At 42.8% G+C, this 12,942-nt stretch overlaps 1 protein-coding gene across 1 annotated transcript; it reads left to right on the forward strand.

The window, feature by feature from the left end:
- The first annotated feature begins 547 nt into the window (after positions 1 to 547).
- Positions 548 to 2,458, forward strand: C10H1orf52 (chromosome 10 C1orf52 homolog). Its single transcript, XM_010715996.4, has 3 exons — positions 548 to 922; positions 1,031 to 1,238; positions 1,901 to 2,458. Exons 1-3 carry the CDS (start codon positions 662 to 664, stop codon positions 1,981 to 1,983), a joined length of 552 nt encoding a protein of 183 aa, XP_010714298.2. The 5' UTR covers positions 548 to 661; the 3' UTR covers positions 1,984 to 2,458.
- Positions 2,459 to 12,942: the final 10,484 nt, after the last annotated feature.

Genomic DNA, 12,942 nt, shown 5'->3' on the forward strand with positions numbered 1-12,942 from the left:
TATGCGTGAGAGGCTTTTGTTCTTTTTAGAGAAGTTGTCTCTGGTGGAAAGACTGACAATGTGAAACACCTGTGTTAGTAGGACTACCTTGAAGAGACCCGTGGAGAGAGAACACACGTGAAATGAAGACCTTGTCTGCTGCTGTACGCTGTGTGCGGCTCATGGCTGGTATTTGTACTCTCAGGTTAGCAATAGCAGCAAGCGCTGGGAGTTCCTTGTGCTTTCCAATGCTGGTTGCAGGGCCTGATTGCCTGCATGCTGCCCAACAGCTGCCACAAGCTGATGTTGGTGGAGGTGCCCCAGAGCAGTGTTGGGAGCTTTACCTGCCTGGAGGCTGAGGGCAATGCCATTTCTCTCTGTTCTCTCCTAGTGAAGCTCACAGGTGTGAAAAAGAGAAACGGAGGTTGTCTCAGTTTAATGTCTAATTCTCTTAGAATTAGAAAACAAAACAAAACAAAAAAAAAAAAAAAAGGAAAAGCAAAAAAGCCCTAACTTACCGGGGTTGAACACTCTCTACTCAAGTGCGAATGCAGAAAGGTCAACTATTTCCATCCCTTTCTCCCGGACGCCGTTTGCTACCCGCAAAGCAGGCCGGGGCCGGCGGGCGGAACCCTCGGCGCGGGGCCGGTTTCCGTGCGGGCGGCGATTTGCGCACCCCGCCATGGCGGCGGAGGGAGAGGATCCGCTGGGCTACTTCGCGGCCTACGGCAGCTCCAGCTCCGACTCGGAGGCCGACGAAGCCTCGGCCGAGGAGCGGCAGGCGGGAGCCGGCGCGGCGGCGGGGAGCAGCCCGGGGACCCGGCCGAAGCTGCCGCCGCCGGACGAGCTCTTCCGGAAGGTGTCCCAGCCGCCCGCCTTCCTCTACAACCCGCTCAACAAGCAGATCGACTGGGAGAGCCGCGTCCTGCGGGCGCCCGAGGAGGTACGGCCCGGGGGGAGGGGGCTGCCCTGCCCTGCCCTGCCCCGCGTTGTCCGCCTGCTTCTGAGGTCCGGCACGTGAGGTTGACCGCTTCTCTGCTCTCACCCGCAGCCGCCCAAGGAGTTTAAGGCGTGGAAGATGAACGCCGTGCCGCCGCCGGAGGTGTACAGCCCGCCCGAGAAGAAGCCTCCGCCGGCCCCCGCCGTCGACATGGCCATCAAGTGGTCCAACATCTACGAGGACAACGGCGACGATGCGCCGCGGCCCGCCGGCAGAGCCAGATTCCTGCCTGAGGAGGAGGAGGAGCACGCGGTGTCAGGTAGGGCAGGCAAGGGGAGCTGATGCTGCTGCTGGGGCTCCCGGCCGGGTTGGTGCCCAGCTGCAGGGTATCCTGTAGCATACGGCCATCATTGGAATTGCAGAACCACTGAGTGTAGAAGGATCACTGAGATAGATCGTTGTAGTTCAACCGTTGGTCTGTGCCCACTAACCATGTCCCTCCGTGCCACACCTCCATGTTTTTCAAACACCTCTCCTGTGTCTCCACAGGTGGTGTCTCCACCATCTCTCTGGGCAGCCTGTTCCAGTATATCAATGCTCTTCCTGAGGATACATTTTTCCTAATTTCCTCCCCTGTTGACTTTTTTTTTCTTCTTTTTTTTTTTTTTTTACTTCTTAAAACATATTTTTCAGCTTTTTATCTTATCTATTCAAATGGTACTTTTTTTTGGAGCAGATACTACGCAGCGTCTACCATAACAGAGCCTTTCCTCAGTTGAGCTATGTTAAAACAGCAAAACATTCCTGTGCTGACCACATATCATCCACATTCTGAAAATGAGGATGCTGTTTGTTAGTATTCCTGTGCCTTTTCTCAAGGCATCTCAGATGTGGCTGAGTCAGTTGTTCAGGGATGAGGATGGTGTTCAACACAAAAATATGGCATTGCTGACTTTGAGTAATTCTGTCTTTTGTTTAAAGATGATGAAAAAGATGATGAACCAGCTTATGCTAAGAAACGGAAACTAGACTCCGGGGAAAAGACAAAGAGGAAGAAGGTATAAGCAGAATACGCTTGGTTTTAGTGTAATGAGAATTTAAATGAACTTGGATTCCTCTGCTGGAATGTGGAACAAATACCTGTTTACTGAATTTCTCTCTCCTGTTGGGTAGGGAATTTTATTTCAGCAGTATGCTTGCCTTTTGGAAAGCACAAAACTTAATGGACAGTGTTGTGGTAGAAACTCATCTGCTAAACAAAATTTAAACCTGTTAATTTAAAGAGGTTGTCTTAAAACGTTGTGATGGAGACTTCTGCTCATGGGTACAGGATTCACGGGTATTTTGTTTATCAAGAAACCTGGTAGCGTGAGCTTTTCTTGACTGATTTTTCCATTGTGTCAAAACCTTTTATAAAGGAGCATATACTAAAGATTCTTTAAGTATTGTACTGTGATTTGTTTGAATAGTGCTGTTTTGAAATTTATGTAAAGATATTCACTGGAATAAAACTACATTTTAAAACATCTGCGATATAAATGTTGCACTGCATGCCTGTTGAGTGGGAGCAATTAATTCTGTACTGTATGCATTTCGGTGCTGTATTTCTGAAGACTTAACAATCCTCAGGGTTTTGATTGTAATAAATACACAACTGCAAACAGAAATATTGACCTAAAAGTGGAGCTTAATATTAGATAAATCGCTGTGATATTGTATGTTCTACATCATGAAACATGAATCTAACTGATAGAAGAACTGAAGCATTTAATGTACTCTTCCAAAAACTGAAAATAGCAACTAGATATGTACAGGAGAAATATTAAGCTAAAGCTATGACAGAGCCTTTACTGTCAAATTATATTTACTTCAGTGCTAATGCTAGTTAAGCTTTTCATAGTATTCGAGCCAGTGCATACTGCACTTGTGCTAAGTTGCTGCATGGAATTTGGGGCCTGTATATATGGAAAAAGTAACAATGGGCTTTGAGGGGAAAGTGAGAGCTGCTCTAGGTTTATTGTCAGCTGAAGCATCTCTGCCTTAGAAATCTGCACTGAGATCTGCCTACTGAAACAGGTTTATGTGGTTAAGCAATCAGTGTGCATGTCAGTGTTTTACGTTTTTCTTCTGTCTTGAGCTAGCTTGAATTTGGTAGATTTTATACTCATATGTGTATGTAATATTCATACTTTTTAAGTGATCTTTAAAATATATTCTTTTAACCTCAGTATGGAAAAGCATATTTGTGATTAGTGAGTATATGCAGCTTCAGTCATCTACTTCAGTTGCAATTATCATGTACTACTGTTTGAGATCAAATGGTTTGAGCTCTTTTCACAGAGAAAGGAATTATAGTTTTCCTGATGTGTTGAATTCAGTGTCTCTGAATGAAAATGCTCCCTCTGGTCAGTTTTCTGTATCTTCTGATATCTCTGATACTGCTGAGAATGCAGTAGATGACTGAAATTTGAAGGATTTGACATAAGGTGTGGGATTCAAGACTCACAGCAGTAAGCCTCTCTGCTGCTGAAGTGCTGCTCAAAGTGTGTTACAGCTGAAGGTTAATGTTACTAGCTCTGGAAATAGGTTGCAATCCCACAATAGCCATGGCCAAGGAGGCTTTTGTGCTCACATTGTGTGCCCTGCCTTTCTGCGTGGCTGCTCAGGAAGTTAGCATGCTCATCACTCCTTTTGTTTTCAGATAATGCAATATACTTGGTGTTTGGAGCAAGACACCCTGTTGGAGCAGGGAGGGGACTGACCTTTCTGTGCTCAGAGACAACGTGTTTGTTTTTTCTGAGTAACTAAGATCGTCTAAAGGAAATTTTGTATCCTCAGTGAGTTGTAAAGGGAACTACAGACCTCCGAGGCGTGGCTAAGGTCCTAAAGGCAAATTACGGCTCTGAAATTCAGAATGAGAGGCATTTGGAAGTTAAGTCTGTGGGGCTACAGCCCAGAAAGCTTGCAATGAGAGTTCTGTTTCTAGTGACTAGCTTTGGTAGTGTGGTAATTACTGAGCAGTACTCCGCTCTGGAGGGAGAAAGGCATGGCATCTGTATCTCGTACAAAGAGGCTGTTTGAAGCAGCTGGGTAGGGCTGGATAGAACACCATTGGTAGCCAGGAGAGGAAGAAGAGGACAGAAAGCTCACTGATTTTTGTGAGGATTAGTAGAGTTTTACTCAGATACTCTACAATGCTTCTAAATAAAAATGGTGGTGAACTAAATTATAATATTTGTCTGGGGTTGGAATTCCAGGTCAGAATTACAAATGAAGTATCAATGATATAAAGAACTGTGAGGCTGCAAAGTTACCAGCTGCTGTTCAGATTCCTTGAAGATGTCCATATTCCAGGGAGGATGTCACAGCAAGCCTTGGGATTATAGGAGCACATCCAACACACGCAGTGGAAAAAGAGGCTCTTCTCAGTGCTCCTTTTGGATGAGTAGGAGTGATGCTGATTCCCAAAACAGGATGAAAATGGTAATGATGCAGTGCTTAAAAAAAAAAGAGATGAGGTAAGTGTGAAGAAATGAGCAATGAGAAGCTTTTCCAGTTTGTTTCAGAAGCTGAAGAGAAAAGATGAGAAGCTGAAGGGTGAAATGAGGTTTGGGCTGCTAAAAGAGAAAATCTGCCTCCTCTGTGCAATGGGATCTGGGAAATGCATGAGTGAGTGCTTACTAAACTTAAACTGATAGCTCAGCTCAGAAATGTCTGCCTAGAGAACAGTTTGTCCTGGATTGTCTTTCAAGAGGAGACAGTGACAGGGAACATACACCTCCGCATACACATGTGGAATATTGGCTTTGAAATTCAGCCTGCTATTAACTCACCCCTTTCACTGTTTTTACGATGAATCAAATGTAATGATGATCATTATGTGTAATGGGGGAAAAGAAAAAAAGGCAGTAAAAATCACTACAAGCTCGTTCTGAATTCTCTAAAAAAAATTTTTGTCGAGTAGAAAACTGTTGGCTGGAAGGCAATTTGTTTGCAGTGAACACATTGTGCTGCCTCTAGATGCTGATATAATAGCAGCTACACAATATAGGTTTCCAAGAAAGGAAAGATGATCTGGGGAAGAAAAATTCAAGTCAATGTAAAACTACAGCTGTTTCAGATAATGGCCCCCATGGCAGGCAATGCTTCCCCTGAGAAGTGCTGATGGAGAGATTGCTGCAAGGCATCACCCTGCTAGTCTGCTTGTTGTTCCTATGCGGAAGCTCCATGCATGCTAACGCTATCGAAGAACTGATTCATTTACAAATGCTTTGTGATAAGTTTCAGGCTGCCAGTGTGGAATTGAATCCTGTGAAATGCAGTGTGTTCTTCAAAGACGTTTATCTCGAACCTGTAATCAGTGAAGGAGAGGAAACGGGAGCTGTGTGAGGCTGGCTGCTCTTTCTCTGGTGACAGGAAGCTCATTTGCCAGTTTGCTAATCTTGCAAAATCGTGGCAGAATTTGGATGAAAAGATGTAATGCTTTCTCTCACCAGCAGGATACAACTTGGGTTTTCTTTTGCTTAAAAGGTTCCTGTGACCATTTGTTTTAGCTTGGGTCACTCAATGTAAATAAATTTAATACAGACACAGACGTTTGGTAATGTGGGAATGGAGCAATGTGTTGAAAGAATGTAGCAGCTTAACGTTACAGATTAACAGACTCCTTAAAATTCCAAATGGGATATGTTTAGAAAATCTTTTAGCAAAGAGAGGCACCTTAGTAAGAATGTAACTCCAATCCTGCCAGCAATGTTTTCTGGCTAAGGTCAGGTTTAAAAGGTGACGCAATCAAAGGCAGAGAGCAGCTAAGCATTCTGTGGGTTGGTCAAAACTTGAAGACTGAAACAAAAGCAGCATTTCTGTACAGTAAGTGATTGGCAAAATACAGACAATTACCAAGAGAGATGCCATGGTTTGGTTGTTTAGGAAGCTTCCAGTGAGACATGGGAGTCTCAGTAAATGATACAAACCTTTTGGTAGTAATGAATTCTTTTGTTAAAGCTAGTTAAGTCCTATAACGAGGAACTAAGAAATAGTGGGAATAACAGAGGAATGGGGATTCTAGTGAGCTAGTTCTTCTTTTAAGTCTCTGAGGTATCACTGGTCAAAGGAAACAACCTGGTATTCATTGGAGCCTGCCGAATTTGTGTCCTTGGTAGATATGGGCTTAGATCAGTTGGTCTTGGAAAGGGAAGTTGCACCACAGATTGGAATGGTTTTTTTGTTGCTGGTTCCTTTAAAGTATTTTCTTCAGGGCACTATGAAAAATTTGGAATTTTCAGGGAAGCTGGGACCTGTGGGGCTGGATTGACAAAAGAATGCAATGAATTCCGTGAATGAAGATAAGCATTTTTGGTCCTTATCAAATACCTTTATCAGCGCTCTTCATTTAGAAGATGAAGTGCCCTTCATCTTTAGAATGCTTTCATCTTGATAGCTTCAAAAGTTTAATCACACCTTTGCTCTGCTGCGGCTGTGAGCAACAACATGAGTGCTTTGTGCTTTGCTGCCTTCTAACAGCATGAGCCATTCTTGGGTGCAAACACTGATTTCCCTTTCCTTTGCTTAGCTTCTCCCACCTTCTTCATCCCTGTATATGGATTAACACAGAGTAAGTCTGGGAAAGAGTATTGGGGAGAGGAAGTGAAACCACAGGACTTACCAGAGGATGTTAAACCTCTCCTCAAAACAAACCAACCAAACAACACTGCCCAGCAGCAGGCTCAAAGCAAAAGCAACTGTGAGCTTTTCTTTGGGAAGCAGAACGTGGGCCACTGTTAGAATTTTCTGGCACTGTTAAAAATTTTCTGACATGCCTTGAGTTGATAGAATTGTATCTTGTATGACTAAGAGATTTATATATGTCTGAAATGTTTCAAAGACTGGTAATTTAACATAGTTATAACATCAGTGTGCCCGATAGCAAAAGCTTGTTTGCAGGCATGCTGTATAATAGCTAGGAATGCTGATTTTTGTACAAGCTCTGAGGTTTGCTTGCCATTAGTGACTTGTAAGTGGTGTGTTCTCACAGGATCTTTGGTGCATCATCACATGGCTGTAAATATGCTGTATCTCTGTGGCAGTTTAAATAAGCCGTGTTGCCATGATCTCTGGCATTGTAATAAAATACTGCTGGCATCTTACATACTTATATTTTTCTAAGTATCTATGTAGGTACCTATCCAGTAGAGGGAGCTTTTGCCAACTGCTGGCATCGTGGCTGCTTTAATGAGCAGCACTACTTTATTCTATAGACTGCACAGAACCAACCTGCTAGTTTCAGGTTTTGTTGTTCTCTTTTTCTATGTTTTAATTAAAAAAGAAAAAGTAAAAGTAGAAAAGAAAAACAGAAAACCACGGCCTGTTACTTGGAAGTAAGAAAGTGAGCCAGAACATTTGAAATGTTCTACTCACCTGATTTTTCCACACTGTCATAAGCTGCTTGCTTTTCAAAGAAAAACAGGCATGTTTGTAACTTGAATTTTAAGCAGAAGTTTTACATCATTTTTTATTTTTTCTCTTCCTTCTTTCATAAAACTTGCAGAAATAAGGCTGGCACCTGGAGGTCACCCAGTCTACCTACCCTATTTCCCATGGGAGTCTCTGCTGGAAAACAGTGCTTCCCTGGAAGACAGCAATGCAGTGAACACCATCACCTCTTCCAGTTTTGTCAAGTTAGTAGATTAATGATTTGGTAGGAATCAGCACAAACATGCAGAGGAACAAGAAAGGTAACACCTTTCTTTTCCATTTTGAGAGGCATAAAACCCACTGAAGTAATGCTGTGGCTTATGGACTTGTATTTATGGAGTGGGACTCCTATACATAAGCACAGGTGTAAGTGGCTGAGGATGACATTTGGAATTATCAAACATGATTTATCTCAGGTTTTTCTCAGTTCTCTAGTTGTAACATAGCCGAAGAAAATGTAATTCCTATATGTCAAATAAAGATTCTAAAGTCAATGACAGAATTTTAGCAGAAGATACAGCTCCCAAGGGCATTTTTTTGTAGTCAAAACAGCCTAGTAATGCATAGTATCCATGTTCCCTTGGAGCAGGCTTCTGCTGAGGACTGCATTGCTGCTGTACCTGGATAAGTAGCCAGGACTGAATGCAGGTAGGTCCTACAATTTACTTACAGAGTAGCCCTTAAAAGCAACCTTTTTTCTTCCTGAAGTCTACAAAAAGAATGAAGAAAAATAGCCGTTATACAAGACAAGAAATGGAGGTCCTAAGAACTGACAAACTGTGTGTGCTTGGTTTTTAATTAGAAGACCTCATTTAATTTTTCAATACAAAGCTGGAAGTTAATTATTTTGTTTGCTGTGGAAACACCTAATGTGATGAGATGTGCTTAAAGGCAAAGGTCACCATGAGTTGAATGTACCCCCTATAGCTCTATGCATACCTACATGGTCTGCTGCTGGATGTGACACAGGTGCGTCACTGTGTCCTCTGAAATTCAGCCTTCAGCAGGCAATACGGAGGAACTCAAAGCAGTCATTTTTACACAGGGAATATTATGCAGACCTTGTTTTCTTTCTTTTCTTTTTTTCTCATTCTGCAAATGTCCCACACATTTTTATAGTGCTCCACAGAAATCCTCCTGAAAAGCTATCACATTTAGTAACAGATAGAACTAATTCGTAAGTAACTCTATAGCATTTTCCATTGGTGCTGTTTATATCATACTCAAGCATTAAGGACCAGAAATAAAAGCTGTAGGGAAACTATCTCTCCTGGTACTTGCTAATTCATTTCAGAAAGTCAATTCCATCTTGAAAAGCTGTTGATTTCCCATGGTTACATTGCATATGAGTTTTATTTGTTAAATAACCAGCTCTTCTGTTCTTACTGCAGAATAAGCAGGTCCTCCTAATCCTCCTAGTCAATGTCATAGGGTTGTTGGGAAGCTATATGTGGCATAACTTTAATTCTATTTCTGATATCATGCTACTGGGTGCTTTTCAATCTGTGGCTACATTTACATTAGTAAGTCATTTGGCACAGTAAGAGAGTGTCTGTAATGTGAAAGAATACCGCAGGCTAACTCTGCTTTGCCCACCTACCAGCCACAGCTGGAGTGCATTAAAGGCACTCCTGGAGTGCATCTGCTGCTTTGGGCTTCATCCAGAAGGGATGCAGCTGATGCTCTCTGAAAACCAAAGCACATGCTGCCAAGGCAATGGGGAGAGTCCCTCAAAAGTGCAATACTAACCCCAGCCAGTAAGCTCCTGTTGCCACAGCTTGCTGTGTGGACAGCAGCATCTGCAGGACACACCTCACTGCCCAAAATAAACTTTGCTGAGGCAAATGCAACTGTATTCAGATTGGGTCCAAGCTTTATGCTTTTGGTAATGTGCCAGTACTGCCTTCTAAACTTAGCTTTATTCTTGCCTTAAGTTGTTTTTGTGTTTTTTGCTGTTTTTTTTGGTTTTTTTTGTTTTTTTTCTGTTAATGTTTCTTATGTTAAGCATGGGGATTGGTGGAGAATGAAAACTAGAGTAAGTTTAAGCACTTATCCTTGCTTATCCATTGTACCCAGTCTAGTAGCATTTCTCCTTAGACATGCCATTCATTGCTGCAGCAGTTTATATGCATATTTGAAGGTTAGCTATGCATGCATCCCACTGCAGGCCATGGAAAACCAGCTGTATGTGAAGCAAATGATATGTGAACTCACTGACAGGGCTACGGCACTGAGCACCTGGTTTGTGATAGTGGCTGAAGCCTTGTTACACATCTAACAGTAAAGTAAGGAAAGTGATTTGTGTTTTATTATGCCTTGAAAGAATGGATCCCTTTCCCCTCCCAGTGCTTTCTTCTCAGGCAAACTTATAGCAAGTTTTAATCTAGCAAGCTTGCAAAAACTTTTTGTTTGCCGTGCAGTTGTCTTAAAAGATGAATTTCTCCCTGAGGACATTTCGGCAAGGTGAAGAGAGAGATTGATCGTTTCCAGATGCTCTTTGCTGGCAGGCAAAGAAAAACTATTTCAGGTAACATTTGTGAATGCGTTTCCAAAATATCCATTTTGTATGCAAATCTGGCAGGGAGAGTACAAGCCAGCATGATAGACATCATAAAAGTGCCTGAGATACATAGGTTTTCATTACTGTGATTGTAGGTTACTGGGAGGCTTACCCCTGCTGACCTTTGGAGCTTCCCTTTTGTGTCTCCTATTTCCAAGCAGAGAAAGGTATTTTTCATAGAGAAATACAGATACTACACTTAGTGTCCTCGTTAGACAATTCACCCAGCATTCCTTGCTTTAAAGTGGAATCAGGCAGGTAAGAATCCATCTTTTATTTGATGCATTCTGTGCCTTTCCTGGTAAGCTTCCTAAATACTTCTTGCTGGCTCATATCTGTCAAAAGCAAAGGATGTGCCTCTCGGTAAGCAGTCTTTCACTTCCAGCTGTTGTATTCTCAGGACAGCCAGTGTGACAACACGTCTGCGTGTGCACACTGGACAGCATGTGCTGTTGTAAGCCTGTCTCCATTCTGACTGGTCTTAAAACCACTTAAACTAACTGGCTGTCATGACTACTGATAACTGCACTATAGCTGTCTCCTGTAGCAGAAGCAGAGCTTGCTCTGATGAACAGGACAGAAGACCCTGTCCAGTCCTGGGGGAAGAGGCAGCACTGCAGCTTACACCTAGAGCTGGCAGCGGGTGAACAGCCTACGCTGCTCTGCGGTGACAGAACCCAGGGTGTGGGCGGCATCCCTGGCTGAGCCCTTCTAAGGCCAAAGAAATGCATAGCAGGCCTGAGGTCTAGAGCTGGGGTGGCCCTACTTTGAGCAAGTAAGTCCTCTGTGGAACTCTGTCCTGGTACTTATCCCAAAAGTGGTCAGCAAATCAGACGTGACTTAGTAAGTGAGAATAAGGAAGTAAAGAGAGAGAAAAGAGGTAAAGGTGGGAGTACGGTTCTCTGAGATTGTTTGGGTAGAGCAGGTGAATACTTAAGGGCCCTCATTACTTGCAGAAAGGAAAAGGAGGTTTAGAGAACAGGTTTAGAGCACTGCCTCACTTGCTGTGTTTCAGAAGACAAGCAGAAGGGGAAGGAGGCTCCAAGTCAGGTTTTTAGAGTGTTCTCTGTGAGAGCAGGATGTAGGTAGGAGGAAGCTGGAAGAAATTGAGCCTCATCGTTTTTGTGATTGAAGAAGAACCATGTACTATGCCAAAGAGAGCTTTGAATGCAAACACATGGTGCTAATGGTTTTGATGCGCTGAAACTGTGGTTGGTGAGTTGCCACCTGTAGTGCTCCAGCAGCGTGGCTGAAATGCCTTGTTGGTGTGGGGGCAAAGTTTGCATGTGTCTGTGTATGTAGCCAATGTTTCCCTTTCCAGGCCTGCAGGCGCTGACCTGCCAGCCACTGCCCAGACAGGGCCCTGCCTATATGGCAGCACGGCAACTCAGGTGGGCTGCTGATGTAGTGGGGTCTGAGCAGGAATTGTAGCCATGATACCTGATAGACAGCACACGTGGTTAGAATGTGCTGGATAGAGTCCTATTCCAAATGATGCTAAAACTGGCAGCTTTGCAGTGGGACCTGAGCTTTCTTTGTTGTTGTTCATGAAGATAGAAGCCTCTATGTGGTTGAAATCTGTTTTGTTGTGTTTGGTTGGAGGTTTTTATTTTGAGGAGAAAGGAGGTCATTCAGGTCTTCAAAACTAAAAATGAGATCAAAACCCTGGCAACTGTTCAAAACAAATGAGAAACCTCACAATGAAGGGCTTTCTGTCACCTTGGAGACATCATTTAAAAAAGCGAGTCAGAGTAATTTTAGTTTCAGACTTCCCTCTGTCCTTGTTCCTCCCATGCAAATTCTGTTTTTATACTTACATATCCTGTTTAGCTTTGCTTTTTTTTTTTTTTTTTTTTTCCTATATAAACAGGGGAATTTGGCAAAGCTAGGAGAACACTGAAAATGACCTTGCACATGATGTTTCAGAGCATAAAACCAGTGCTTGGAAACAGACAAAGTTAAACCTGCCCAATAACAGATTAAAAAACAAGATCAAACGTTTTCAGATCATACAGATAAACATAAAAAGCTCAGAAGTCTAATTTTATATTCTTGGACTTTTATGTATTGCTAGATCTTTATTCTGCAGAAGAATATGGGATTTAGGCAACAAGGTTTTTGTGATGAGAAGGGAGGTTGGAGGAAGATTAAATAAGGAATAATCTAATATGCAGTATGGATATAATCTAGTAACTATTAATTGTCAGAATGGCCACTGTTGTTCTGTGTTGTGGAGCTGCAGGGGTTACCAGGTGAGGTTGTGCCATGGTTGGAGATGGGAGCAATTAGAGAGGAGATTAGGATAAAGTAGTGCTTCTATCCACTAAAGAATGTAAATATTTTGAATATTTTCAATAGCTCACACTTCTCAATACCAAACCTTCTCCAGTGAGTACCCTCACTGTGTGGGCCAGCTACAGGAAGCACAGAAGCCTTTCAGTGTACTTGAAATTACCTGAGATGCGTAGACTTTCTGCTCTCACTCAGAAAATATTTCAAAATGAATTGTTTTAAAATTTTTTGACAGATTAGATTACATTTAAATATCTATTTTATTGCCCTGGTAATATTCTTGGAATGTGGGAGGAAGGCATGCAGGATGGACCGGCAGTCAGTGTGTCGGTGCCCAGTGCCACCTCCTCCTCCAAAACTGCCACAAGCAGTGCAGGGTGGGAAAATATGCTGCGCAGGGCCATGCCATGGGCTTCACGGCACAGCCACAAGTAGAAGTCACATACACCCCTTTCTATGCAACACATTTTAGAAGAATATCATGCAGTCAGATGTAAGCTACATTGCCATACATGCGTGCACTGCTGCCTGATGGTGACTACCACCTCTTAACCACAGGCTTAACGAGACTTATTGAATATAGAATCAATATACTACATAGTTACTATGTGATTTTAGACAATTCCTACGTACCACCTTTTCCATAAATGCTTTTCGTAGAACAATCAGTGACATCTATTTTCCCTCCTGGTTGCTG

Source organism: Meleagris gallopavo, chromosome 10, assembly GCF_905368555.1.
Source record: "Meleagris gallopavo chromosome 10, MGAL_WU_HG_1.1, whole genome shotgun sequence".
Taxonomy (NCBI): domain Eukaryota; kingdom Metazoa; phylum Chordata; class Aves; order Galliformes; family Phasianidae; genus Meleagris; species Meleagris gallopavo.

What these genes read in the sequence shown, in the direction of transcription:
- C10H1orf52 (XM_010715996.4), top strand. Translation starts at nt 662, where the DNA reads ATGGCGGCGGAGGGAGAGGATCCGCTGGGCTACTTCGCGGCCTACGGC. An exon ending in TCCTGCGGGCGCCCGAGGAG is followed by an intron (nt 923 to 1,030) that starts GTACGGCCCGGG and finishes TCTCACCCGCAG; the next exon opens with CCGCCCAAGGAGTTTAAGGC. An exon ending in GGAGGAGCACGCGGTGTCAG is followed by an intron (nt 1,239 to 1,900) that starts GTAGGGCAGGCA and finishes TTTTGTTTAAAG; the next exon opens with ATGATGAAAAAGATGATGAA.